This window comes from Coturnix japonica, chromosome 5 (genome assembly GCF_001577835.2).
Source record: "Coturnix japonica isolate 7356 chromosome 5, Coturnix japonica 2.1, whole genome shotgun sequence".
NCBI lineage: Eukaryota > Metazoa > Chordata > Aves > Galliformes > Phasianidae > Coturnix > Coturnix japonica.
The window spans coordinates 19,076,581-19,097,752 of NC_029520.1; the positions used below are offsets into that span (position 1 = coordinate 19,076,581).

The 21,172-nt window shown below is 38.2% G+C and overlaps 1 protein-coding gene across 1 annotated transcript in view; it reads left to right on the forward strand.

The window, feature by feature from the left end:
* The window catches only part of TTC17 (tetratricopeptide repeat domain 17), a 44,554-nt gene extending 23,621 nt beyond the window's left edge, over positions 1–20,933 (forward strand). Inside the window, exons 17-25 of the mRNA XM_015864473.1 lie at positions 9,935–10,099; positions 10,491–10,741; positions 11,319–11,484; positions 13,845–13,965; positions 14,285–14,444; positions 14,914–14,997; positions 17,074–17,193; positions 18,239–18,382; positions 19,819–20,933. Of these exons, the coding sequence (XP_015719959.1) occupies positions 9,935–10,099; positions 10,491–10,741; positions 11,319–11,484; positions 13,845–13,965; positions 14,285–14,444; positions 14,914–14,997; positions 17,074–17,193; positions 18,239–18,382; positions 19,819–19,950 (1,343 nt within the window). The 3' untranslated portion in view covers positions 19,951–20,933. The remainder of the gene's footprint in view (positions 1–9,934; positions 10,100–10,490; positions 10,742–11,318; positions 11,485–13,844; positions 13,966–14,284; positions 14,445–14,913; positions 14,998–17,073; positions 17,194–18,238; positions 18,383–19,818) is intronic.
* Positions 20,934–21,172: the final 239 nt, after the last annotated feature.

Here is a 21,172-nt window from a genome sequence, read left to right on the forward strand (position 1 = left end):
TACCAGTGAATGTAAATTACTTCCTGAGTATGTCAGTAATACCTTAACAACCTAACTGATATCTCTTAGTGGTAAATGAGGAATGCTGGATTGTATACTTAGAGAAGTGTACAGCTGCTACTGCTTGGCTACTCAACAGCCCCTTTGTACATCCTTTCAAGTTTTACAGTCGGATGGAATTGTTTTCTCAAAGCTGAAGAAACTGGCAAAGAGCAGCTCTATTTTCTTATTCTTCCATTGTATTCAGTCTATTGGATGTCATTTTATAGTGTTCAGTCTCTATGGAATAGACTGAGTTGTGACAGTACTATTTTGAAATCTGTAAGGTGAATGTCTTTGTACCCAATCTCTCCCAACTAAAATAATTCTTAAAAGTTGAGGTATCGTGCTTTGTTGCTTTTAGTATCTACTTGAATGAAACCCCCCACAAATAGGTTTTGGAGACAGATTTTGTTTCTGTAGATCTCACTAAGTATTTCCAGTACTTTCCCTGTTCTTATGCGTAGCTAATATGCTACTCAGAAGCAATCTTAAAGAACTTTTATGAATATGCTTAATAACCCAGATTTCTTGCAATTTGTCAATAAGGCATCTTCTTCCTTTGTGAATGAACATATAGTTCAAACCCAAAAAAAAATGCTTTTGGTTTTTAGCATTACTAGGACTTTCTCTCTTGTTATTGTTGCTTGATGGTTGTTTTGTTCTATATTACAAGAGAAACATGGAAAAATCTTTGATTTTGTGTCTACAATTAGGCTGCCGAAATACAGACAAGAGGCCTTTTATACTTCCTAAATATGCATTATTTCAGTGTCGGTGATATTTCAGGTCTGTGTCATTAGAATAATAGTATGTTTTATGGCCTCCTGTGTTTTCGCACACTGTGGCATGCCAGTTTTGCAGAGAACTGAATGCTGTTTGGTTCAGTGTAGAAATTTGGTATGAAAGCACATCTTGAGGGTCTCTTTCTGACTCAGAACTGTACTATTTAAGTATTCTACTCTTTATTTATATTTTTGCCTTTTCATGGGAATCCTTCTGTCTTAATATTTCTCTCTCTTTCATTTTTATCTCTAATATCCTTTAGGTCATCTTTTGTCTGGGTGCAAGAAAAACCTGAAAGCATGAACCTGACAAATAGTGTAAATGTTCTTTGTACCTTCTTCTGCAGAGTGCAAAATAAACATGCTGGCTCATTCAGCCTTGGTGATGATTTGTGATTTAAATAAATAATGAGAATTAAATGAAAAGGCAGATAAATCTTATTGTCATATAGTTTGGGGAAATATTTTTCCCCTGCTCTTCCTCTCAACAGACCTGAAAGAAAACTTGACAGGCTATGGGAAAGTTGAAGGTGAGTCTCCAAAATTGATAATTTACCTCCTCCATCTCCTTTGGGAACTAAAGAATAGCTGTTTTGCAGTACCTGATCCACTGGAAAAATCACCCAGAAATTGGAATGTCAAGTGTTGTCTCTGGTCTAATAACTAACTTTGGTGAGCATTTCTTTGGAGTTTTGGAAAGTAACAATAGTAGGGCTGCCTGCGCTTTGGGCTGTATGCACTTACAGCAAATGCTTTGGGGAGTTGGGTGCATGGTTCAGTGGATTGAGTATAGGATCAAATTTGTGTCGCAAACTCAAGTCACTTCATGCATGTGAGAGCTCTTGCCCTTCATGTTCTTTTAGACAAGATCAAAGTTCAAGATCTTAAACTTATTAGTAGAATGGCATTCCAGACGTGAAGCATAACATGCTTTAAGCTTCAAGTGTCTCTAGTCCTACTGTCTCATTACTTGGCATGGTAGTGCTTTTACAAAAAGCTTTGTGCTACCCTTCTGGACGTAGAGACATTGAGAGCATGCTAGGAATTTCTCTTTATATGCCATCGAGATCTCCAGTTACTTTTGTGCAGTGAGTATGTAAGTTTGTAAAAGCAGTGTGTACTTCCACACATCCTGAGCTCTGCGATGTGTTCAGCAGTTGGCTTAGCAGCAATGCTTTAAGTGTGGGCTTAGTGCCCTCTTGTGGTGCAAATATCCCATACCGTATTAAATCGGAACTCTTGGTTTATTTCATCTGCTTCATCTTAAAATAGAACATGAGGAAAAGATATTTGAGCCCTGAAGTGTATGTGTTTTCCTTTATCTCCCAGCACATAAAGTTCTACAAAGCTAGTAAGCTCAGACCTCCAAGCAGATAGACCTGAAAAGGGAGAGGCTCACCTGAAAAGAGAATCTCTGCTTAAAATCCCATTAGTTTACTTATGGGCAAATTAAATAACTTACTTAAATCAACATCACAGTTGAAGCCTCTGAATCTTAACTTCATAGCTGCAGTTGCTTCAGGTTTCTTATAGCAGTTTCAGCTACTCAAACACTAAGCAAAAGCCTCAGTATGCCAGGACAAACATATGTTTCTTTTACATGTGTTTCCTGTGAGTGCTAACACAGAGATGCGAAATACTCATTTTTTATATTCTTAAGATTTCTTAAATTTAGTCACCAATTGAGTATAATTTTGAACTGAACACTACTGTGTGTTTAAGGCTTTTTTCTTCTTTATCTTGCTTGTCATGTCAAAGAGGAATTTTTTAGTTCTCCAGAAACATGTTTAAACTACCATTTAATGTTAGTACTTTCATTTATTTGAGTACATTAATGGAAGGGAATGGGTCTGTGACCATTTTTTTTTTGTGTTGCTCTTACTCTCACTGCAATGTTATGGGCAGGTTCATTGGTGCAAAAGGGATGGTCTCCCACAGTAGATATTTCACACACAGGGCATTCTACTAAGCATGCAACATGCATGTTGAAGCTCTTGGAAGCACGTCACAGCAGATGTGCTTTCTCTACTTATTTACAGGTTAATGGTGTACCTAAAAGCTGCTCTCAAAACTCACCAGTGTCACTTTGTACCATTTGAATACCTACAATATTTAGTGTTCTAAATGCATTCTGTCTTTTCTCAGGACCAGAAGAACAAAAGCTGGCAGTGGAGGAAAGAGGGGAAAAAAAGCCATTCTCTCAGCTGCGGGACTAAGGAGATGGGAATAGCATGATGGAGAGTTCAGTGGGAGTTTACTGATGCAAAACTATTAATACTAAAAGGGAAAGTAGTACAGTATTAGATTATATAGGGTATGACAATTCCCATTTTTGTTTGCCTTCATAGTGCAAATGATTCTTCCTGATATACTATCTGGATCTTTCTGTTACTTCAGCATAATTACATGCTCATGTAATAGGAGGATCGATCATCAGGGGTTAGGATGAAAGAGAAAAGATCCCCTTTCTGACTGAATCTTTTAACACTTGATACCTTCATTTTTAGTTTTTAGGGGTATTAATGTTTCTCTGCAATGCTCTTGGTGATTCTTTTTTGTGATAGGGATGTAGAGAAAATGAGATGCATTTGCTACTGTCTACCTTCCTCTCCTTTTAGGCGGCGACATTAACCAGTGGTGGTTTCTTGCATGCAGCTGTTCATATTTCTTACAGAGTCTGAAGATGCTCTGCTCAGATCTAGACCTTTTTCAAAAGGTCCATCTACATATGTTTGAGAAGCTTTTCAGGGGGGGGATGGTAGTTCCCTAATTACATCACAAGGCAGATGGCATTTGTGCTAACCAAATGTATAGTAAATTTGCATAGACTGTTTTAGTGAGTTGGTTAAAGCATATTTGGAAGAAAGAACCTGACCCCCCGCGTATGGGGAACTAACAACGCATTGTTTAGTCTCATTAACAACTTGCCAGTGCCTTGTAGGCTGTATTCACTTGGCTTAAATCTGAGAACTTATAAAGTGGTGATGTGTAGCTTCAGCCTGAAATGAGTCATGTTGAGATTGTCTCAAAGCAGCATGCAATGCCATGTGCTCAGATTAAAATGAACGCTGCATGCTGAGCCATGGAGTGCCAGGCACTTAACTACCCCTGATCTGTCTACTTTATTGATTTGTTTCCTTTTAAGGTTGGTTGTCTGGTTCACATGAGAATCTGCTGTGCTCTGATTATCCTCAAAACTTGAAATCTGTCATCCATTCTGGCTACTGGTGACCAAAACTGGGACAATTCCAGTTTCCCTAGAGGAAGAAATAGCTGCTTCTTGGATGCAGCAGTTATGGGGTGGAAGAGAATTCTTCCCCAAATTCCTGTATTTTTTGCAAGGCCTGTTTTATTGTTTTGTACGATGCTGGCATTGGGAGGAGAATGTTTTCCTCTTGAATCCTAAACTGGGGCAATTGGTAGTATTCTTGTCTAACTTTGTTTTCTGCAGGAGTTTCCTGCCTGGACTCTAGAAAAGGCTAATCCAGATTCTGTTTATTATTCATCACTCTGTCAAAACCAGGATTGATTTTTGTCTTTTTCATCTGGAGCAACAACTGTGCTCTTTCGAAGGAATTGTGTAAAATGTAACCTGTCAGACAAACAGCTGAACACTCAGAAGCTATCTTAGATTAGTAAGGGGTGTACCTGCCTGGCCAGTCAACACCTTCCTTTGCTATTTGAATTTGTCTGTGTCTCTGTACTTTTATCTTCAGTTAAGAGGAAGATTGTGCTGGTATCTGTCCCAAAGAAATCTATAAGTTGTTGTGGGTTAGTATTGACTGTTAATCTGCTCTGGCTAAGCAGTGTTACACAGAGAAAAGGTGTGCAGATGAATGTGAAATACAACCTATCAAAACTATTTTATGAAAAATGCAAAATCAGATCACTCCAGAAACCTGTTTAAATTTACCATCTAGTACAAATCTTACAGACTGTGGTAGTTAAATCTACATGCATAACGTCATTGTACACCCATCAGGCTTTCTAGTGTCTGTGCTGAGAGAAGTGGAAAGTTAACTAACTCGTTATGAGTAACTGTTAGCTGTTCTAGGGTTAATTTTTAGAGTAGGCCGCTCCTGTGTTTAGTCTCTTTTAGACTTGAGTTTGTAGATACTGAATTCATAAATATGAGATCTAACAGTTGGACTTGAGATGTGCAAAATATTTAATATTTAGCATAAGAGGTATATAGGGCTGAACACAGAGGGAAGATAAGAGCAAAATAAATATGAAACAGTGTCTCTGCTTTATGACAGCAATACTTAAAATAAGAATTTCCATGGCTTAATCCAAGTCTACTTCATTGTGGTGAAGTCGAGGGACGAAATATTGGCCATTCAGTCTTCATAGCATATGTTATGCTGTGATCCAATGTAGGTGGGCATTTAATGTTAAGAAATAAATAGGAAGGTATTTTATTTGACATTTAAAAAAAAAATACAGGAGCATTCAGGAGAACTCACTGAAGATAGACCTTAATCTTTGGAATTGATATATATTTGTTTCTCTTACTTTATCTCCCTCTTTCTCCAAAAGTATTATTAATAATAATAATAATTTTTTAAAAGGCTATTTCTGAAGCACAAACTGAAATTCAGGTTGGAGTTGCTGCCTACCTTGCTAATCTTTATGTAGTACCATCACACTCTGAATGGGCTATATTCCAGTCTCTCTTAGCTACTGACAAGGTTTGAGAATTTCAATTTAGATTGTATTTTGGATACTATTCCTAGGCATCGTAGAGCAAGTTATGGCTTTTAGGTGCGCATCGTAGTAAAGTAAAAGCAACACCTCTTATTGCAGTGGACAGTGAGGAAGGAGCACAGTGAAGGCTTAGATAGTCAACCTCCTTGATTTTCCCCTCTCCGTTTCTAGTTATGAAAAAGGTGTTTTGGGGTTCTTTAGTTTGAAGTGTTCTATTCTGCTACGTAGTAGACTGCTGAATTCTTCAAGAAGTTTAGCAGATATGGCCCTTGCTCTGTTTTAACAAAACAGTTCAAGTTTTAACAGGTTTGTATTCCTATTTTGTGTGTGTGTATATTTAATCACTTATATTTCATAAAGAAAATGTGTGGCTGCATCAGGGAATAGTCTGCTACACAATATTGAGGTGTTTCTGTCAGCATGAAGAGATCTGGACGTGTATGGTTGGCATCTGTGTGTTTTTTAAAGCTTTACTTAGAGCTCTTGTAATGAGACAAGTAGATAATCTTTAAATCTATAGCTAAGCCAATTTAGTGGCATCTTTTGGTTACAAATCACATTTTAAAACTATTTTGCTACAAGTGAGAGCAATTGTTTAACATTATAATCCTCTTAATTGAAAATCCGTCATTTGAAGAAATAATAATAAAAATGAATGCTTCATTTTGTGTGCAAGAGTCTAAACTTTGAGCGTGTAAATTGTTCTGTTACTTGCTTTGCATCGAACCAAAGCTTGTTGTGTAGTGCACTTTTATGACTACTGGATTTGAGTATGCCCCTCATCATCTTTAAGTTGCCACTGACCCGACTTCTAGGGGAGGAACTTAAGATGTGGTAAGGATTTATGAAACTTTTACAATGCTTGATACTACTTTCATAGTGCTCTTCATTGCTGGTTGTTAAGCTTTTTTTCTTTCGTTAGCAAAATGTCCTGCTCTGTCATTGAAAATGGTGTTTCTGTAGGTTAGTTTTTTTGGGGAGTTGGGAGGAGGAGGTTTCTTTTGGTTCTATCTTGTATCCTCAATTTTGGAAAGGAGGGTTTTTATGAAAGGGATAATGCTTAAAATAAAGGGTGCTTCCATTTTGGCAGAAAACATATCAAAAGCTTAGTCTAAATGTTGAAGCATTGCCGTTGTCATTCTCAGCTAGTATCAGTATTGATACCTGACTAGAGATACTTGGCCTGAGAGGGAACTTACTACTCTCTGTCCAGAATAATAACAATGGTGATATGTGGGTAGTAGGTGCAATTTTTAGTGATCACTGGAGCACGTTACAGCTGTAAAAGATACTGGAGGGACACTTGTATTATGATTGCAAAACCTCGTCGTGCCTTGTTGAATCTAGCAGTGGTATTGTTGGCTTTAGGGAGCAAGAGTTACTGCTGGATGGACTGCTTTGCTTTTCTAGTGTGCAACAAGGCTTCTGGCAGTTCTGTGCTGCTGATGGTGCAGGCAGCCCATCTGCTTTGTGTCTTTTTCGAGCCCTAGAGCATGCAGGGAATATATCCTAAAGCTTGTGTATTCTTCCTCACTTAAATATAGACCCTTTGAGTACTAGTGTCAGTATTGCATAGCCAGGTAATTGTTAATTAATGGCTCTGTAATGGCTACTGGAGTACCATTCAGTCATGCAACTTGGGTGGATTTGTTGTGTTTCCAATGACAGCTCTGTTCTGTCATTGCAATGTGGTTTGCAGTTTCTGCTTTCATAGCTCAATCGTGGGATTTTATTTTATTCTTTGAAGTGTAAATGTGTTGTGTTTTGGTTTTTTTTTTTTTTTTTTAAATTAAAGGGAATGAGTAAGAAATGCATGAGTTTTAGAGCAAAAATTCTAATAGAAGCATTATAATTTATAATTCTGTCTATCAGAGCAGCAATAGTTGCTAAAGATATGTCTCTTTTCTTGTTACTGCTCACCCTGTTGCTTTAAAAAAACTTGTAACTGGCCTGGTCTGGATTTTTTTTTCCCCTCAACAAATGTCTTGGTCTAAAGATAATCAGTTTCTTCTGCAACCAAATATCGTATGCAATCAGAATAACACGTTTTCTTTTAATAGCTCACAAGTGCTTTATGAAATGATCTGTTCACCTTGAAACATGAAGGTAATTGGTCTGTGCAGTATGTAATCCCCAGAGTTATTAACACTGTCCAAGTCAAAGCTCATGTTTTAGATGTTCCTTGAAGGAGAGTTGCTCAAATAGTGCTGGACAGGACTTGTCCTATAAAATGATAGATGACAATATGCTGTTCTTCAGTTTTGTTTCTCTAATGAATATATTTAATACAAAAAAATACAGTATCACTGGAGCAACAAGCACCCCCAAAGTTTTTGTGTGGTCTAATGATATTATTGTTATTAATTTTCATGTTTAAAGAGTAGTATGCTACTCTCTTCATAAGAAAAGGTAGTTATTGTCACTACATTTCTTTGTGAATAACACGGTTTTGAGTGTGCATCTGGAATCATGGAGTTTGACTTCTTGCTGTGTGGTTCTGTAGCTGTAATAGCTGTAATAGGTGCTAACGCATTGATGAAAATTGAAGAGGGGCCCTTAAAATCAAAATGGTCAATGTTAGATGGAAAGGATAACATGATCAGGTCTTTTCTGTACTTAAAGTGTATGGCATTCCCTCATGTCAAGTTGGTTGAGACCGTGTCTTGCAATAGTGCCGTACAAGCACTTTCACATCAGCCCAAAAATTAAGCAGATTAAAATGACCTAAGGAATAAAGACCTCTAACAAACAATACCGTTTTATGCTTTCCATCCTTAGGCTCCCCATGCTTTGTTTTAGAATCTTTATTGTTTTTTCTACCCAGTGGATTTGCTTTATAACTTCCAAACTTTTCTCATTTTTTCTTCTCCCAGTTTTTACATTAAATAGCCACGGTCAAACATGAATATTTGTGAATAGTTGTGTTGAGTGACATGATTTAACTGGGAAGTGTTGGTGATGGTTGGACTGGATGATCTTCTAGGTTTTTTCCAATCTTGATAATTCTGTGATTATGTGAATAAGAAGAAATACTGTATAATTGAGCATTCCTAGGGCAACAGTCACTTTTGTCCTTCACCCACGTGGTGTGCAGTAGGTGTTGAAATGACATGGGTCATGCTCTGCCACCAGGGAATGTTTCTGGAATCTGGAGCTACATTGTTCCTTTGATGGAACTTGTCCTTCCCAGTTATTCTGCAGGCATGCAGGTGATACGAGCTGTAACATTCTGAAGGCAGTGTTTCCATATCACCAGGTCCATGCTAAGCTCATCCAAGGCCTTCTCTTCTTTTTTCAGCCACCCTGTTTTTCCTTCTGTGACATCAGGCAACTGAAAGCAGTAATTTCAAAAAATCAGGCCACCTGGATTTCTATATATAGCAGCTCTTAGGTCCCAAGAAGGCCAGCACTCTCATCTAGTCTGCTTTTAGCTGTTACTATTTGTAAATTAATATTAACAAGGTTAGTCTTAAGTAGAATTATGTCTTTTTTTTCCTCTCACTTGCTATTTCTAGCTTTTTTCCCTTTTTTTCTTTTTATTTTTGGTGTTTTTATCTCAAAAATAGTTATCTGAATTTTGTCCCTTTTGTGTTGTTTTTTTTTCCCCTCTTTGTACTAATGATGAATTGACCTTCTGCAAAGTGAGTTGTGGTCATTACATTACTGAGTAGCACATGACTTGCATCAATCGGACTGGTTTTGATGGCAGGGAGGGGGACTAGTTTAAGCTTTAGCATTCTGTACACACCATTCTCTGTGAAATAAACATGAGGGTCTCCATAGATTGGAGAGGTTTTTTTTGCAATGAAACCAATGATTTTTTTATTTTTATTTTTTTTTATTAACAGCCCAGAGAGAGATGCAAGAGGATTAAAGAAGGAGTCGCTGATAGATTTAAGTAGGAAGGGAAGAATATAATTATGTAGTAGATGTTAGGACAGTTTCTGAAGTTACCAGCTTCTGGTTTGAACATTTGCTTATCTAATGGCCTAATTGCAAGCTGGCTGGCTGACTTTAGGATGACTTGTTGCAGCTCTGTGTTTGAATTTCTCCAAATGGCTTCCTGCGTGCAGTGCAGCGTCACTAAAAATACACTTTGGAAACACTCATTTAAGGTGCTACCACCACACAGTTATTTCTCAAGTACTGCGCAGCTTGTGTTTTCTTTCATTAGTCATTCACGGTGTATACATAAAAACATTTTCTGTAACTTTTTTAGGTAGTCTACCACGTCAGAAGGTGGAGCAGGGTTGTTTCGGTTTGTTTTTGTTTTCCACTGAGCAATGGCTTTGATACTTTGTGAAACTGTGCTACTAATCTGTGTGTAGAAAACTGCAAGACTGTGTGCTTATGTCCAAAAGGAACAGTCTTATGTGGTGTACCAATACATTCTTCTCTTTTAGGTCACTGTCATGAGAAAAGTCCAGAAGGTAGACATGACAAGGAGAAATACTTTGACCACAAGTCAGTCACAGAAATGGCAGAAGGACACTCTGGGGGAGCTACAGAAGATACAGAAATCTTTACTCAGCATTCCGTAAAGGATCCCTCCATCTTGAGACTGGAAAGTGAGTCAGCCTTAAAGTTCGGTACTGACAGATGAATGATTTTCTAGATTTTTTGGAAGAGTTGTCTTCCTTCCTCCAAGTAGCTACATTATTCCCTTCTGCCTGTAAAGTAGAGAGTAATACTTTGTTGTGTTTACTGTTCTTTTCCAAGCCTGACATGAAAGTGCATAAAATCAAAAAGTGAAATCAAAGGTTAGGATGCTTTCCCAGGTAAAGGATATAGTTTGCATTCTCTAGTCCCTTTCTCCATATGCAGCATAGAGTGAGTATGGAGTCTGTGCAAATGAAAGAGTCAGATCATGGGGGGAAGGGGAAGAAAAAAAGAAAATCTTTCATAAAAAAAACTATGGATGAAGCTAGGAAGAAGTGAGGTTATGGTATTTTCTTTTAGACACTGTTACTGCAGAAAGCAATGATTCAGAAGGAGTGGAGAGTTTAGAAGATGATCAGATGTCTGAAGAGATGCTGGCTTTGGTGGATGAGTTTGAAAATTCATGGCCTCAAGAAGCTTTTGAAGGGGCTCTGGAAGTAAAAGGTCGTCGGATGGACTTGCAGGGAATCCGTGTCCTAAAGAAGGGGGCTCAGGATGGCCTGGCAAGCTCCTGTTTTGGGGACTGTGGTGATGATGATGAAGCTGAATGGGTAAGTTTGGATGAGTTTGTAAAAATCTTGTACCAACTTAATTTTAGAGAGGGAAAGACTAGGACAGTTTCTGGGAACTTCCCTGTGGGTTACAGAGAGCTGGTTAGTGGTTTATATGAAATGAACTGCTCGTTTCAGTCCATTCCAAAGGAAAGGCATCCACTAAAACTGATATCATTGATTATCAACAGCAGGTGCTTGGATGTTGGATGTTGCTGGATGCTACCTATACAAGTTACAAAGGAGACAAGATTTTAACCAGATGTCCTAGTTTTTCTAACAAAATACTTGTAGTCGTCACGTTGCTAACAAAATATGTAATGAGAAATGCATTTCAGCTCTTCAGAGGTTAAACTGGTTTTCTCTTAGGTTAGAGGCTGAAGTTGTATGTTGTTGGCGTAGCAAGATGCATTGAAAATGAGCCAGCTTAGAGAATGTATTGAGATGGGGAGGAGATGAGATCTCATTGTAACATCTTTGGAATTGAATCTTTGGGCTAAAATTGGTAGCATATTGGAGCAGATAATACTTGTGATGCTCCTTAATGTTAACCTTGCCAATATTGTCCTTTTGGTAGATCACTTTTCAGGTCAAACGTTTAAAGAAACCAAAAGCTGATAACTTGGATCTCCAGGAGCCAACTGGGAGAAACGGAGAAGAAGGGACTAATGGAGAAAATGAAAACTTCTATCGAACTGCCTTGGAAATCAGTGGACCAAAGATACCTTCTCCTGGACCAATAGGTAATTTGCCACTTTGAGAGAAAGCAAATCCCTTGCAGGTTTTGAATTACTGTACAATCATAGAGTGATTTGGGTTAGAATGGACCTTTAAGGCCATCTAGTTCCAACCCCCTGCTGTAGGCAGGGACACCTTCCTCTAGACTGTGGTTTATTTCATGGCAACTTTTATTTTACACTGGCTTATTACCATAAACATGCACTACAAAAATGACATAGTGAAATATACCTTCTTAATGAGAATGTGGAAAAACAACAGATCTCTTTCATGAGTACCTTCCTCATGAAGTATAGGGTAACTTAATTCACTGTATGAAAACTTTCTAGATAATACCCAGAACTTCTGGAAATCAAGTGGTAAAAGTGGATAGACAGTGATCATGTCAGTAGAAATAGTAAATAGAGGGGGAGGAAATTAATTTTTTTGTTAAAACTGAATGGAAAGAGAAGTTAGGTTTGTTTATTTGTTTTACCGGATGAGAGGTGCTGGGGTAAAAGCTTGACTTTATTATTGACTAAACATAACTTACACAATTCAAAAACAAAATACAGGAAGTCTTGTTTAGTAGAAATAAATAGAACTTAGTGTTCCACTGTGATGTTTGGTGATATTAGAAGAGAAGATTTAGTAGAGCTAGTGGAGAGCACAGTCCTTGCACCAATTTGGATGAGCAAGTTTGCAGAGAGAGAGAGGTGGAGTTTTTGCTACTTAAGGAGCAAGTATTGTGGAGAGATCTATGAAGATAGTGCAAGTTAGTTCCATCAGTGCATTCATTTGGACAGAAATTATCAGCACTTGATTACTTTGATTAAAACTTGGAATTTCTGGGACCTACTGATGCCTAGGAAGAAAGCATGAATAATTATTATAATACATTTCATCTTACCATGATTTCAGCTGATGTAAAAATTTAATGTTATAGGTATGCAAAAATGTTTTCTCCTGTACATTCTAGTCATTGACAGTTTGATAACCTAGAAGGTAATTCACATTTTTCAAGGCTTTTACATGAAGTCTTCAGCAAGCTTAAAAAGTTATAAGCAACTAACAAATGTAAATTATTAAATTAAATAAGGAAGATTGCATGACAACAGTTACCATTTGTGAGGACGTACCTTTCCTTTTCTCAGTGTGCGTTCTCTCCCTGAGCTACTTTCCTGGCTTTATTACACAGCATCCCTTAATTGTAAAGTCATTAACTTTCTCGCACTCCTGAGAGGCAAGGTCTGCTGACATCCTCTTTACAAGAACTACATTATCAGAAGTTTAAGTAATGCCTTAGAGGTCACCTGGGGAATTTCAAGCAGAACAGGGAAATGAAGCTGACTGTCCTTTGTCTGAGTGGTACTTTGATAACTGACCTGTGTAACATTTTCATGCCTTTCACCATCTCTTGCTGTTCATGCCGATAGTAACTCTAAATCAAGTACTGCACAGAGCCAATAACAAAAAATAATCTTTCCCCTCTGGTATTTCCCAGTTTCTCAAAGTTAATTTTCCTTTGATCAGAGTATTTTACAAAAGACACAGTGTTGCAGACTTTATCATCGTTTTGCAGAATTGTGGTGAAGCACTTACACCTTGCTGGGAAATAGATCTTGCATCCAAGAAGTCAAAATTTTAGGTAACCAGAAATAGGTACCAGAATACTGCATATGTAGCTGATGTGATAGACCTCTGTGTTTGTGAATTTGGCCTCTCGCTGTGCGAATTTAAGGCTATGATGAATCTTTCTTACCTTCAAAACAGTTCTGAGGATTTTGATGAGAGAAGCACATTTCCTAGTGGTTAACACAAGTTGGATTTGTAGGATTTGGTACAATATCCACCTAATATAAGGGGAAGATTTCAGTGGATTTTGGATCAAATGTGAAGATCAGTTTCTTAAAATAGAGTGGATTTTTAACCTTTCCCTTGCTTGGTTAACTCCTTTCCAAAATGAGAGGTTGTAAGTGTTTCAGAAATATTGCTGTCTTGAGTGCGTGCAGTAAAATCTTATTCTTGGATAAGAAATTGTTGTATTTTTTGTCTCGGATTGTCAGAAGATGGAGTGATCAACTTTTATTAGTTCTTAGTCATCGTTTTTAATCTGCAGCTATTGGAAAAACTCTTAACTTATAATTCGTATCTTAAAACTTCGCTTTCAAATCTTCCATAGCATCCACTTCTGTCTTTGCATCCCACAAGTTCTATTCAGTATATTTAGAAATGGAGTTGTTCTTAAAGAAATCTGACAACAGCACTGTGACTTTTATGTTGTAGGGAATGTATCTACTGGTGTATTTTATAATTCATTATACTAAGTCTTTCTGCTTGAAAAGAATCCCTTTTATTTCTTTTTCTTTTTTCTTTTTCTCTCCAGGAAAGAGGCATGACTATCGCAGCCTGGGGTGGCCAAGTCCTGATGAGTGTCTGAAACTCCGTAGGGTAGAGCTCACAACCGTGGCTAGCACGTGGCTTGCTGTTTCTGCTAAAAACATTGAGTAGGTATCTTATATATGGACCTTAAACCACTCACACAAAGCAAGGCAGTTGTATGGCCTCAAGTGTACATTAACTGAAGATGTTATTGTTCTTTAAAGTAAGAAGGAAGTATCAGGATTGAAAATCACATTTGAAAACATGATGTGGTATTAATCAGTAGACTTTCAAAGAAGAGAGCAACTTCAGACTGAAGATCCAGTTTCTTTTGCTTCTCAAGTTGTTCAAAGGAGATTCTTCTGTGCACTTTACACTCACTAGAGAACTTTGTAATGACATTTATTTTCTTCTCCTGACTGATTCAATTATTTACCTTTGTAGCATTACAGAGCACATTGATTTTGCTACACAACTGCAAGAACCAGCCATGGAGCCCCTTTGTAACCCCAATCTGCCAGCTAGTATGCATACTTTGGACCACCTGCAAGGTGTCTCTAGTCGAGCAAGCCTGCATTACACTGGAGAGAGTCAGCTTAAAGAGGTATGCCACAGTTGAAGGCAGTCACACCAAAATATCTATACCATAGCAGATTTAGGATACGTTTAGTGCTCTGTCTTCCAAAATGCTCTGCAGTACATGAGCACCTGAATAAGACAAGGATGATGCAAGCTGAACATGGTATTTTTACCAGGCTGTTTTCCCAACCTTCTGTGATCTGAGATGGGAGAAATACTAAAACACAATTGCTGTCTTGATTTTTATTGCTCTAGATAGATGAATTAGTGGAAGAAAAATAAAACAGAGTATACACTGACTTCTACAATTCTCAAAATTTGATGGCATGGAGTTAAAACGCTCTGATTATAGTACTAACTCAAGTTATACAGTGATGTTTAGGTTCAAATAAGTCAGAGATTTGCAGAATGTTGTGTGAAAAGAGTAGCCAACAAGTGAAGGATGTCTTTTCTCGTTTTCCATCCTCTAAGTACTTGTCATTTCTCTTTCACAGGTGCTACAGAATCTTGGTAAAGACCAGTACTCACCACAGTCATTAGAACAAGTTGGTACTCGAATAGCCAAAGCTCTGGAAAAGGTATGAATGTGAAGAAGAATTATGTCTTGGACATACTGTTTGGCTTAGCAGTCAAACCAGTCTCAAACCATCTATCTGAAATAAGGACTGAATTTATATTTAGACTTGACATTTCTGTCTATTCAGCATCTGTAATGCCCTCCCAGGCTTTTACTTGAGCTCTTTATCCTTTACTTACAGTTGGAAGTCCCTCTCTCAGGTCTTTTGCTTGTCTTTCTTCAAAAACCTAAACTTGTAAAATTTCCCAGTATTTGCAACCCTGTTGTGAGCTGTATTGCTGGCTGCTGATGCGTATTGTATACAGGAGGGATGCAGAGTTGTTGGAGTGGGTCCAGAGGAAGGCCATGAAGGTGATCAAGGGTCTGAAGCACCTCAGACCCTTGCTGAAGAAAAGCTGAGAGTAGTTCTCATTTAGCTTGGAGAAGAGAAGGCTCTGGGAAGACCTCATTGCAGCCTTCCAGTATTTGAAGGGAGCTAAGAAGCTCCTGACTTTTTACACTGTCTGACAGTGATAGGGGAAATAACTTTAAACAAAAAAAGAGGAGGTTTAGGTTAGATGTTAGGAGGAAAATTTTACTCAGAGGGTGGTGATGTGCTGGAACAGGTTGCTCAGAGAAGCTGTGGATGCCCCATCGCTGGGAAGTGTTAGAGACCAGATTGGATGGGGACCTGGGCAGCCTAATCTTGTGGGTGGCAACCCTGCCCATTGCAGGGAGGATTGGAACTGGAGGATCTTTAAGGTTCCCTCCAGCCTAAGCCATTCTCTGATATTGAACTTTTTTAATAATTCTCAGTCTTTCTCTTCTGATGCTACATTCACTTGGAGCTTATGGAAAGTCATAGCTAATTCATGGTTCAGCTCTTCCAATTGCAGTTATGGCAGGGAGAGATTTCTTCTCTTTCATACCTATTTGCTGTTTCCTTATGCATTGTTGAGCTGAAGTGTCAGATGCATTCAGGTAGTGGTATAGCACCATGTACAAGGCTGCACTTCCTGTTCCCCGCTGAGAAAACCAAGCTTCCTATCTAGATCAAGGCTACTGAGGACCTCAGCTGGAGGAATGCTTAGGGATGTAATTTTCCCAGGATGTACAAGGCAGACCAGGATGCACTGACTGTTGTGTATTTCCAGTGTCAGGAAGATATGTCCAACTATTATATGAAAGAGGGTTCTACCAGAACAGTTTGGTGCCCCTGGCCTATTCTTCTGAAGGTCCTCTAAGAAAGTTATTGCGCTTTGAAACTGAAATCAATAAGCCTTTATCGTTCCCAGAAAATGAAGATATTTCTCTTAAGCTTGCATAGTACGCTTAGTTTCTTTTGACTTCCAATATGCTAATTTTTGTCTTACATACTACACTTGCCCCTGCAAACAGCAAGCTTTGTCCAAATAAGCTGAAAATTTACTACTAACAGAAGAGAAACATAATTCTTCATAAAATTAGCTGTGATGAAAATAAAGCACAACTCTTCTGTCTACTGGTGTCATTAATTATTCACACGAGTTAGGTCAAGATGACTACTTAATTAATTGCATTTGCAAGAATAAACGCTAACTTTAAGTATCTCAGTCCATTGAATTCAAGCACATAGTATTTTCCTTTCTAACATGTGGCATGGGAGTCAGCCAACTGGAGGGAACAAACTTGATCAACTGGACAGTTCAGGCTTCTGCTTTGAGTTGCATCCCAGACTATCTTCAGACTATCTTTTCTCCTTCTGATGGCTACAGAGAGCATCAGGAGTCCAATCAACCAACTTAGCTTATATGGTAATGTGTATACACATCTAGATGCTCAGCACCTGACAGCTGGTTAGAAGCTGTTGTGACTGCTAAAGCTGTTGTTACTGTACAAAAGATTAAGAAAATGATGTTGCACTTGAAATTTCTGTTTCATTTGGCAGTCTTGAGGCTATTGTTTATATGTTGTTAGATGAATTCTTAGGACGCTTTGGAATAGTTGAATGCTATTTTTAAGCGAAGCATCCTCTATCCCAATATATTGAGTAAATTTGAAGTCAGGAAGGTTGTTCACTACAGGTGTCTGTATGACTCATTTCTGTGTTCTCTTCCAGAATCAGACTTCGTGGGTCCTCTCTAGTATGGCAGCTCTCTACTGGAGGGTGAAAGGCCAAGGAAAGAAGGCGATTGATTGTTTACGGCAAGCATTACACTATGCACCCCATCACATGAAGGTGTGTATACATCTGCCTGCTACACAAATAAAATAATGTTGTCCTTGTGAGATAGCTACTTAGTTTTCACATACAATTGTTCTAACTAGAACTGTGTGTATCAGGAATTTGTATATGTCCTGTATATCAGCTAGTGGTGAAAATTCAAGACTTTCACCACCTGTTGAATGTGGGCTGCAAAAGAGCACTGTCCCTGCATTTCAGTGGGTTTAACACTTCTCTGCTGGGCACTACAGGCTTAAACATCCTTCTGTTACGTCACACTTTGAATCTTTGTTAGCCTCATCTTGTACAAGTCTTTTACCGTAAAATATATCTGTGCTTTTAAAGTGGGGGGCATCAAGGAGGAAAGGATCAAATGCATCTTAAATTTTCAGTTGTTCTGTTGAGGGCATCTGCAGCTCACCTCTGAGCAGTATTTTATCCTCCATAGGGGTGAAAGCCAGTTCCCTGAGAGCTTGTTACAGCTGTCAGAGCTCCACAGTTTTGTCAGTCAAACACAGTCTGGAAATTCAGAAGTTAAAAACACTGATGACTTTCTGTGAAGATTTTGTTTATAGCTGTTAGCCAGCATCTTATAGGAAATCTGTGGCAGAGGTGGGGGAGAAAACAGTGTGTGAGTTGCACTAATGTTTAACCCTTTTTTCACTTCCCTACTTTATCTTTACTCAGATTCCTTTTATACAACTGCTGAAGGAGAGGGATCAAAGAGCTGCTCTCGCCTCTTAGAGCACATCTTAGCTTTGGGGGAAAAAGTAACAGCATCTTTAAATATCGTAGTGCATACATTTATTTTTATGTGAGTTAATTTTTGAGTTATTTGTCTATGCAACAGCAATATTTGCTCATTTGCATGAGCAGATAGGTGTGTATGAATTGCTGTTTTTGTTTGTTTATAGCTCAGGGTCAGATGCTTTTTCTCTGGTAAGTGTAACTCACCACCTTCAAAGTGACCAGGTGGTGGAGCCTTCTGTCAGTCTTCTTGCTTCTGAAACAATTTCAGTGGAAAGAACCTCACTGTTGATCATTTTCTCTTCTCTTACAGGATGTACCACTAATAAGCCTGGCAAACATCTTCCACAACGCCAGACTTTGGAATGATGCTATCATTGTGGCTACTATGGCAGTGGAAATAGCACCGCACTTTGTGGTTAATCATTTCACACTGGCAAATGTCTACGTAGCAATGGTGAGAATGCCTCTTACACTGATGTGCTGTTTCTGTGGCACATGGGATTCACATTTCCTCAGATAATCTTGGAGAAGCAACACTCATGAAACAGGGAGGCTATCAATAAGAAAATATTTTTTTCATGTACTTTTTTTGGAGCATCAAAGCTTTTTATTATTCATATAATACATGAATTCCAGTGTTGTTACAGTGTGGCTTCAGGATGCCGCCTACAACGCTTTGTAACGACAATAGCAAATAATTGATGATTTTGACTGGCTTCCATTCTAAACAAATACAGTATATTTTTATTACACTGGGAAATTAATGATAGACGTGAGTTTCCAACCTGAAGAGCTTAGTTTAGTGTAGTTAGTAAAACCCAGTTTGCAGTTGCAATAAACAAACACAAGAGATGTTTAATTTCATTATTTGGTTTATCAACACCCAAAATAATTTACAGAAAGAATTCAAAGTTCATCATACTTCCTATATATTCCAATCTGTAATTCAGCTTTCACTGTTTCACATGAATGCAAAATGTTTGTTACATTTTCCTTACTAAAGCTGGATTAGTTTCCTGGGAGTTTTTATTTAACAGGACCACTATATTTCAAGGGTAGGAGAGGCAACGTTAAACTGGAACATAGTTGATATGTATATTCATGACAAAAATATTTTCAATTACACATTTCCCTATCTATCACTGCCAGTATTTAGCACTAGTCATCTGTCTGTAACAGTTTGCTCTTTTGGTTAGGGGGGATCATGCTGATAACAGGGTAAGTTGAGCAGGTAATGGTATATTGTGGCTATTGGGGTTGAAAAGAGTTGAAATGCAAGGTGCTGTTAAACACACAGTGGAAACAGTCTGAAGAAAGGAATGACTTTGTTCTTTTTAAACTATTGCTTCTGACAGTAGTTTGAAAGAAATGAAGTTGAAGTTTTATGCTTGAGTTGCCAGTGTCTTTTGCAAGTGAGCACGGTGCCTAAGGATAACTTTATTCTCCTGGATCTGAGAGATTTCTCAGTGAAGCCATGTAATTCATTATGTGAAATGGCTAGCAATAGGACAAAACGTGACCAGGGATACCAACAGCTGGATCAGGTTGATCAGAGCCTTGTCCAGCATTACCTCAGATGTTACCAGGGACAGGGCATCTACCAGCGATCTGGGCAACCTGTTTCAGTGCTTCGCTGCCATCTTAAAGAAAAAGTTACTGTATTCAGTTTAAGTCTTGGGATTTGTTGTTAACTATTTTACAGCAAGAGTATTCGGATAGATGATTAAAAATAAAAGGCAAGAGAATTGGTCAGTAATATTCTGCAGTTATTTGAATCAAGAGGTTACCAGAGTTATCTGGAGGAGGAAAAGAAAGAATAAGGAAGTTAATGGTCGCTGTTTTTAGAATCTGACTTTATACAATCTTCTGCCCTTTTTTTTTTTTTTATAGGAAGAGTTTGAAAAGGCGATGAAATGGTATGAGTCAACATTAAAACTTCAGCCGGAGTTTGCCCCAGCAAAGAATCGAATCCAAACCATTCAGTGTCATTTACTTATGAAAAAAGAGCGACGGTCTCCATAGAGATTGGCGTTTTTTTCTCTTTTTTTCTTTTTTTTTTTTTAAAGCCATTCTTCACTACTCTGCTTTTAAGTGTGCTGAGATAAATTGATGAATCGAAATTTTTAACAAGACTTCTGAAAAGAGATGGGATTTGGATCAAGGGTTCTTTTATCTTTTCTCAGATATAGAGACATCTTTGGAAAATGTTTCACAGACAGTAATTTTAAAACAACCATGTAAATATTAAACCAAGGAAGTTCCATGAGTCCATAACCACCTGTAACAGGACCCAGGCACCGTTAGTTTCTCCTTAATGCTCAGATTGGCATTCAGCGTCCAAAATGACTCGCTTCATGTCTTATAATCTAGGTCAATAGAAATGCAAAGCACACACCCATACTAAATAGTAAGAAGAGATAATCAGCAATTCATCCATGTGAAACTCATGCTTTGTCCAGTCCTGTTTACTCCATGCAACATTGCCTGCTTTTTTGGAAGGAGAGGCACAGAATTTCGAACATTTATTTAGAAAACAAAATAAAAAGGAGTTAGGAACATCTAGCACTTTTGGAATGATTTATTTCTGTTGGAGATGAGGGAATGAAGGGTGGGGAACAGCAAGACACTGAAGTCAAAGTGTTTTTTTTAATCTTACTGGCAGGGAGGAAAAAAAAAAAAAGAGTAGTGATCCCAATAAGATGTTTTATATTTGTCTGTATATTCATAGCCCTCTGCCTCCTTCAATGGTTGTTTTACTGATTCTTTGTTCACCGTATTTCTGGTCATTTCCGAGTAAGGTGCAAGTTTCTGCTCTCTCTGAGCCATACTTTCATCAGCTGAGAAGGAGCAGGGACGGAGTCATTGTCAAGGTATCATCAGCAAATGAGTCAGATGGAAGATTTCCAAATCAGTTTTCTCTTTGGTCAGTGGAGGACATGATTCTCCATACATCATTGTTGAATTAACAAGGGCACATATTGCAAATAAATTGTTTATGAACAAAACGTGGCTTCTCCTCTGTGTGTCTTGCGCTGTTTGAAGGAAACTAGCCTTGGGGAGCTGCTGCATTTCTTTTGGAGCAAGTAGAGTTGGGAGTTGGCAGACCCTTTAGCATTCCTAGTTAGATAATAGTTTGCTCTGTATCCATGGGAAACTCCTCTCCTTTCTTTCAGTGACAGAAATTAAAAGCCAGAATGGCAGTGGTGGAACTTATGACATCAATGTAGTTTTTGTAATTTACTGT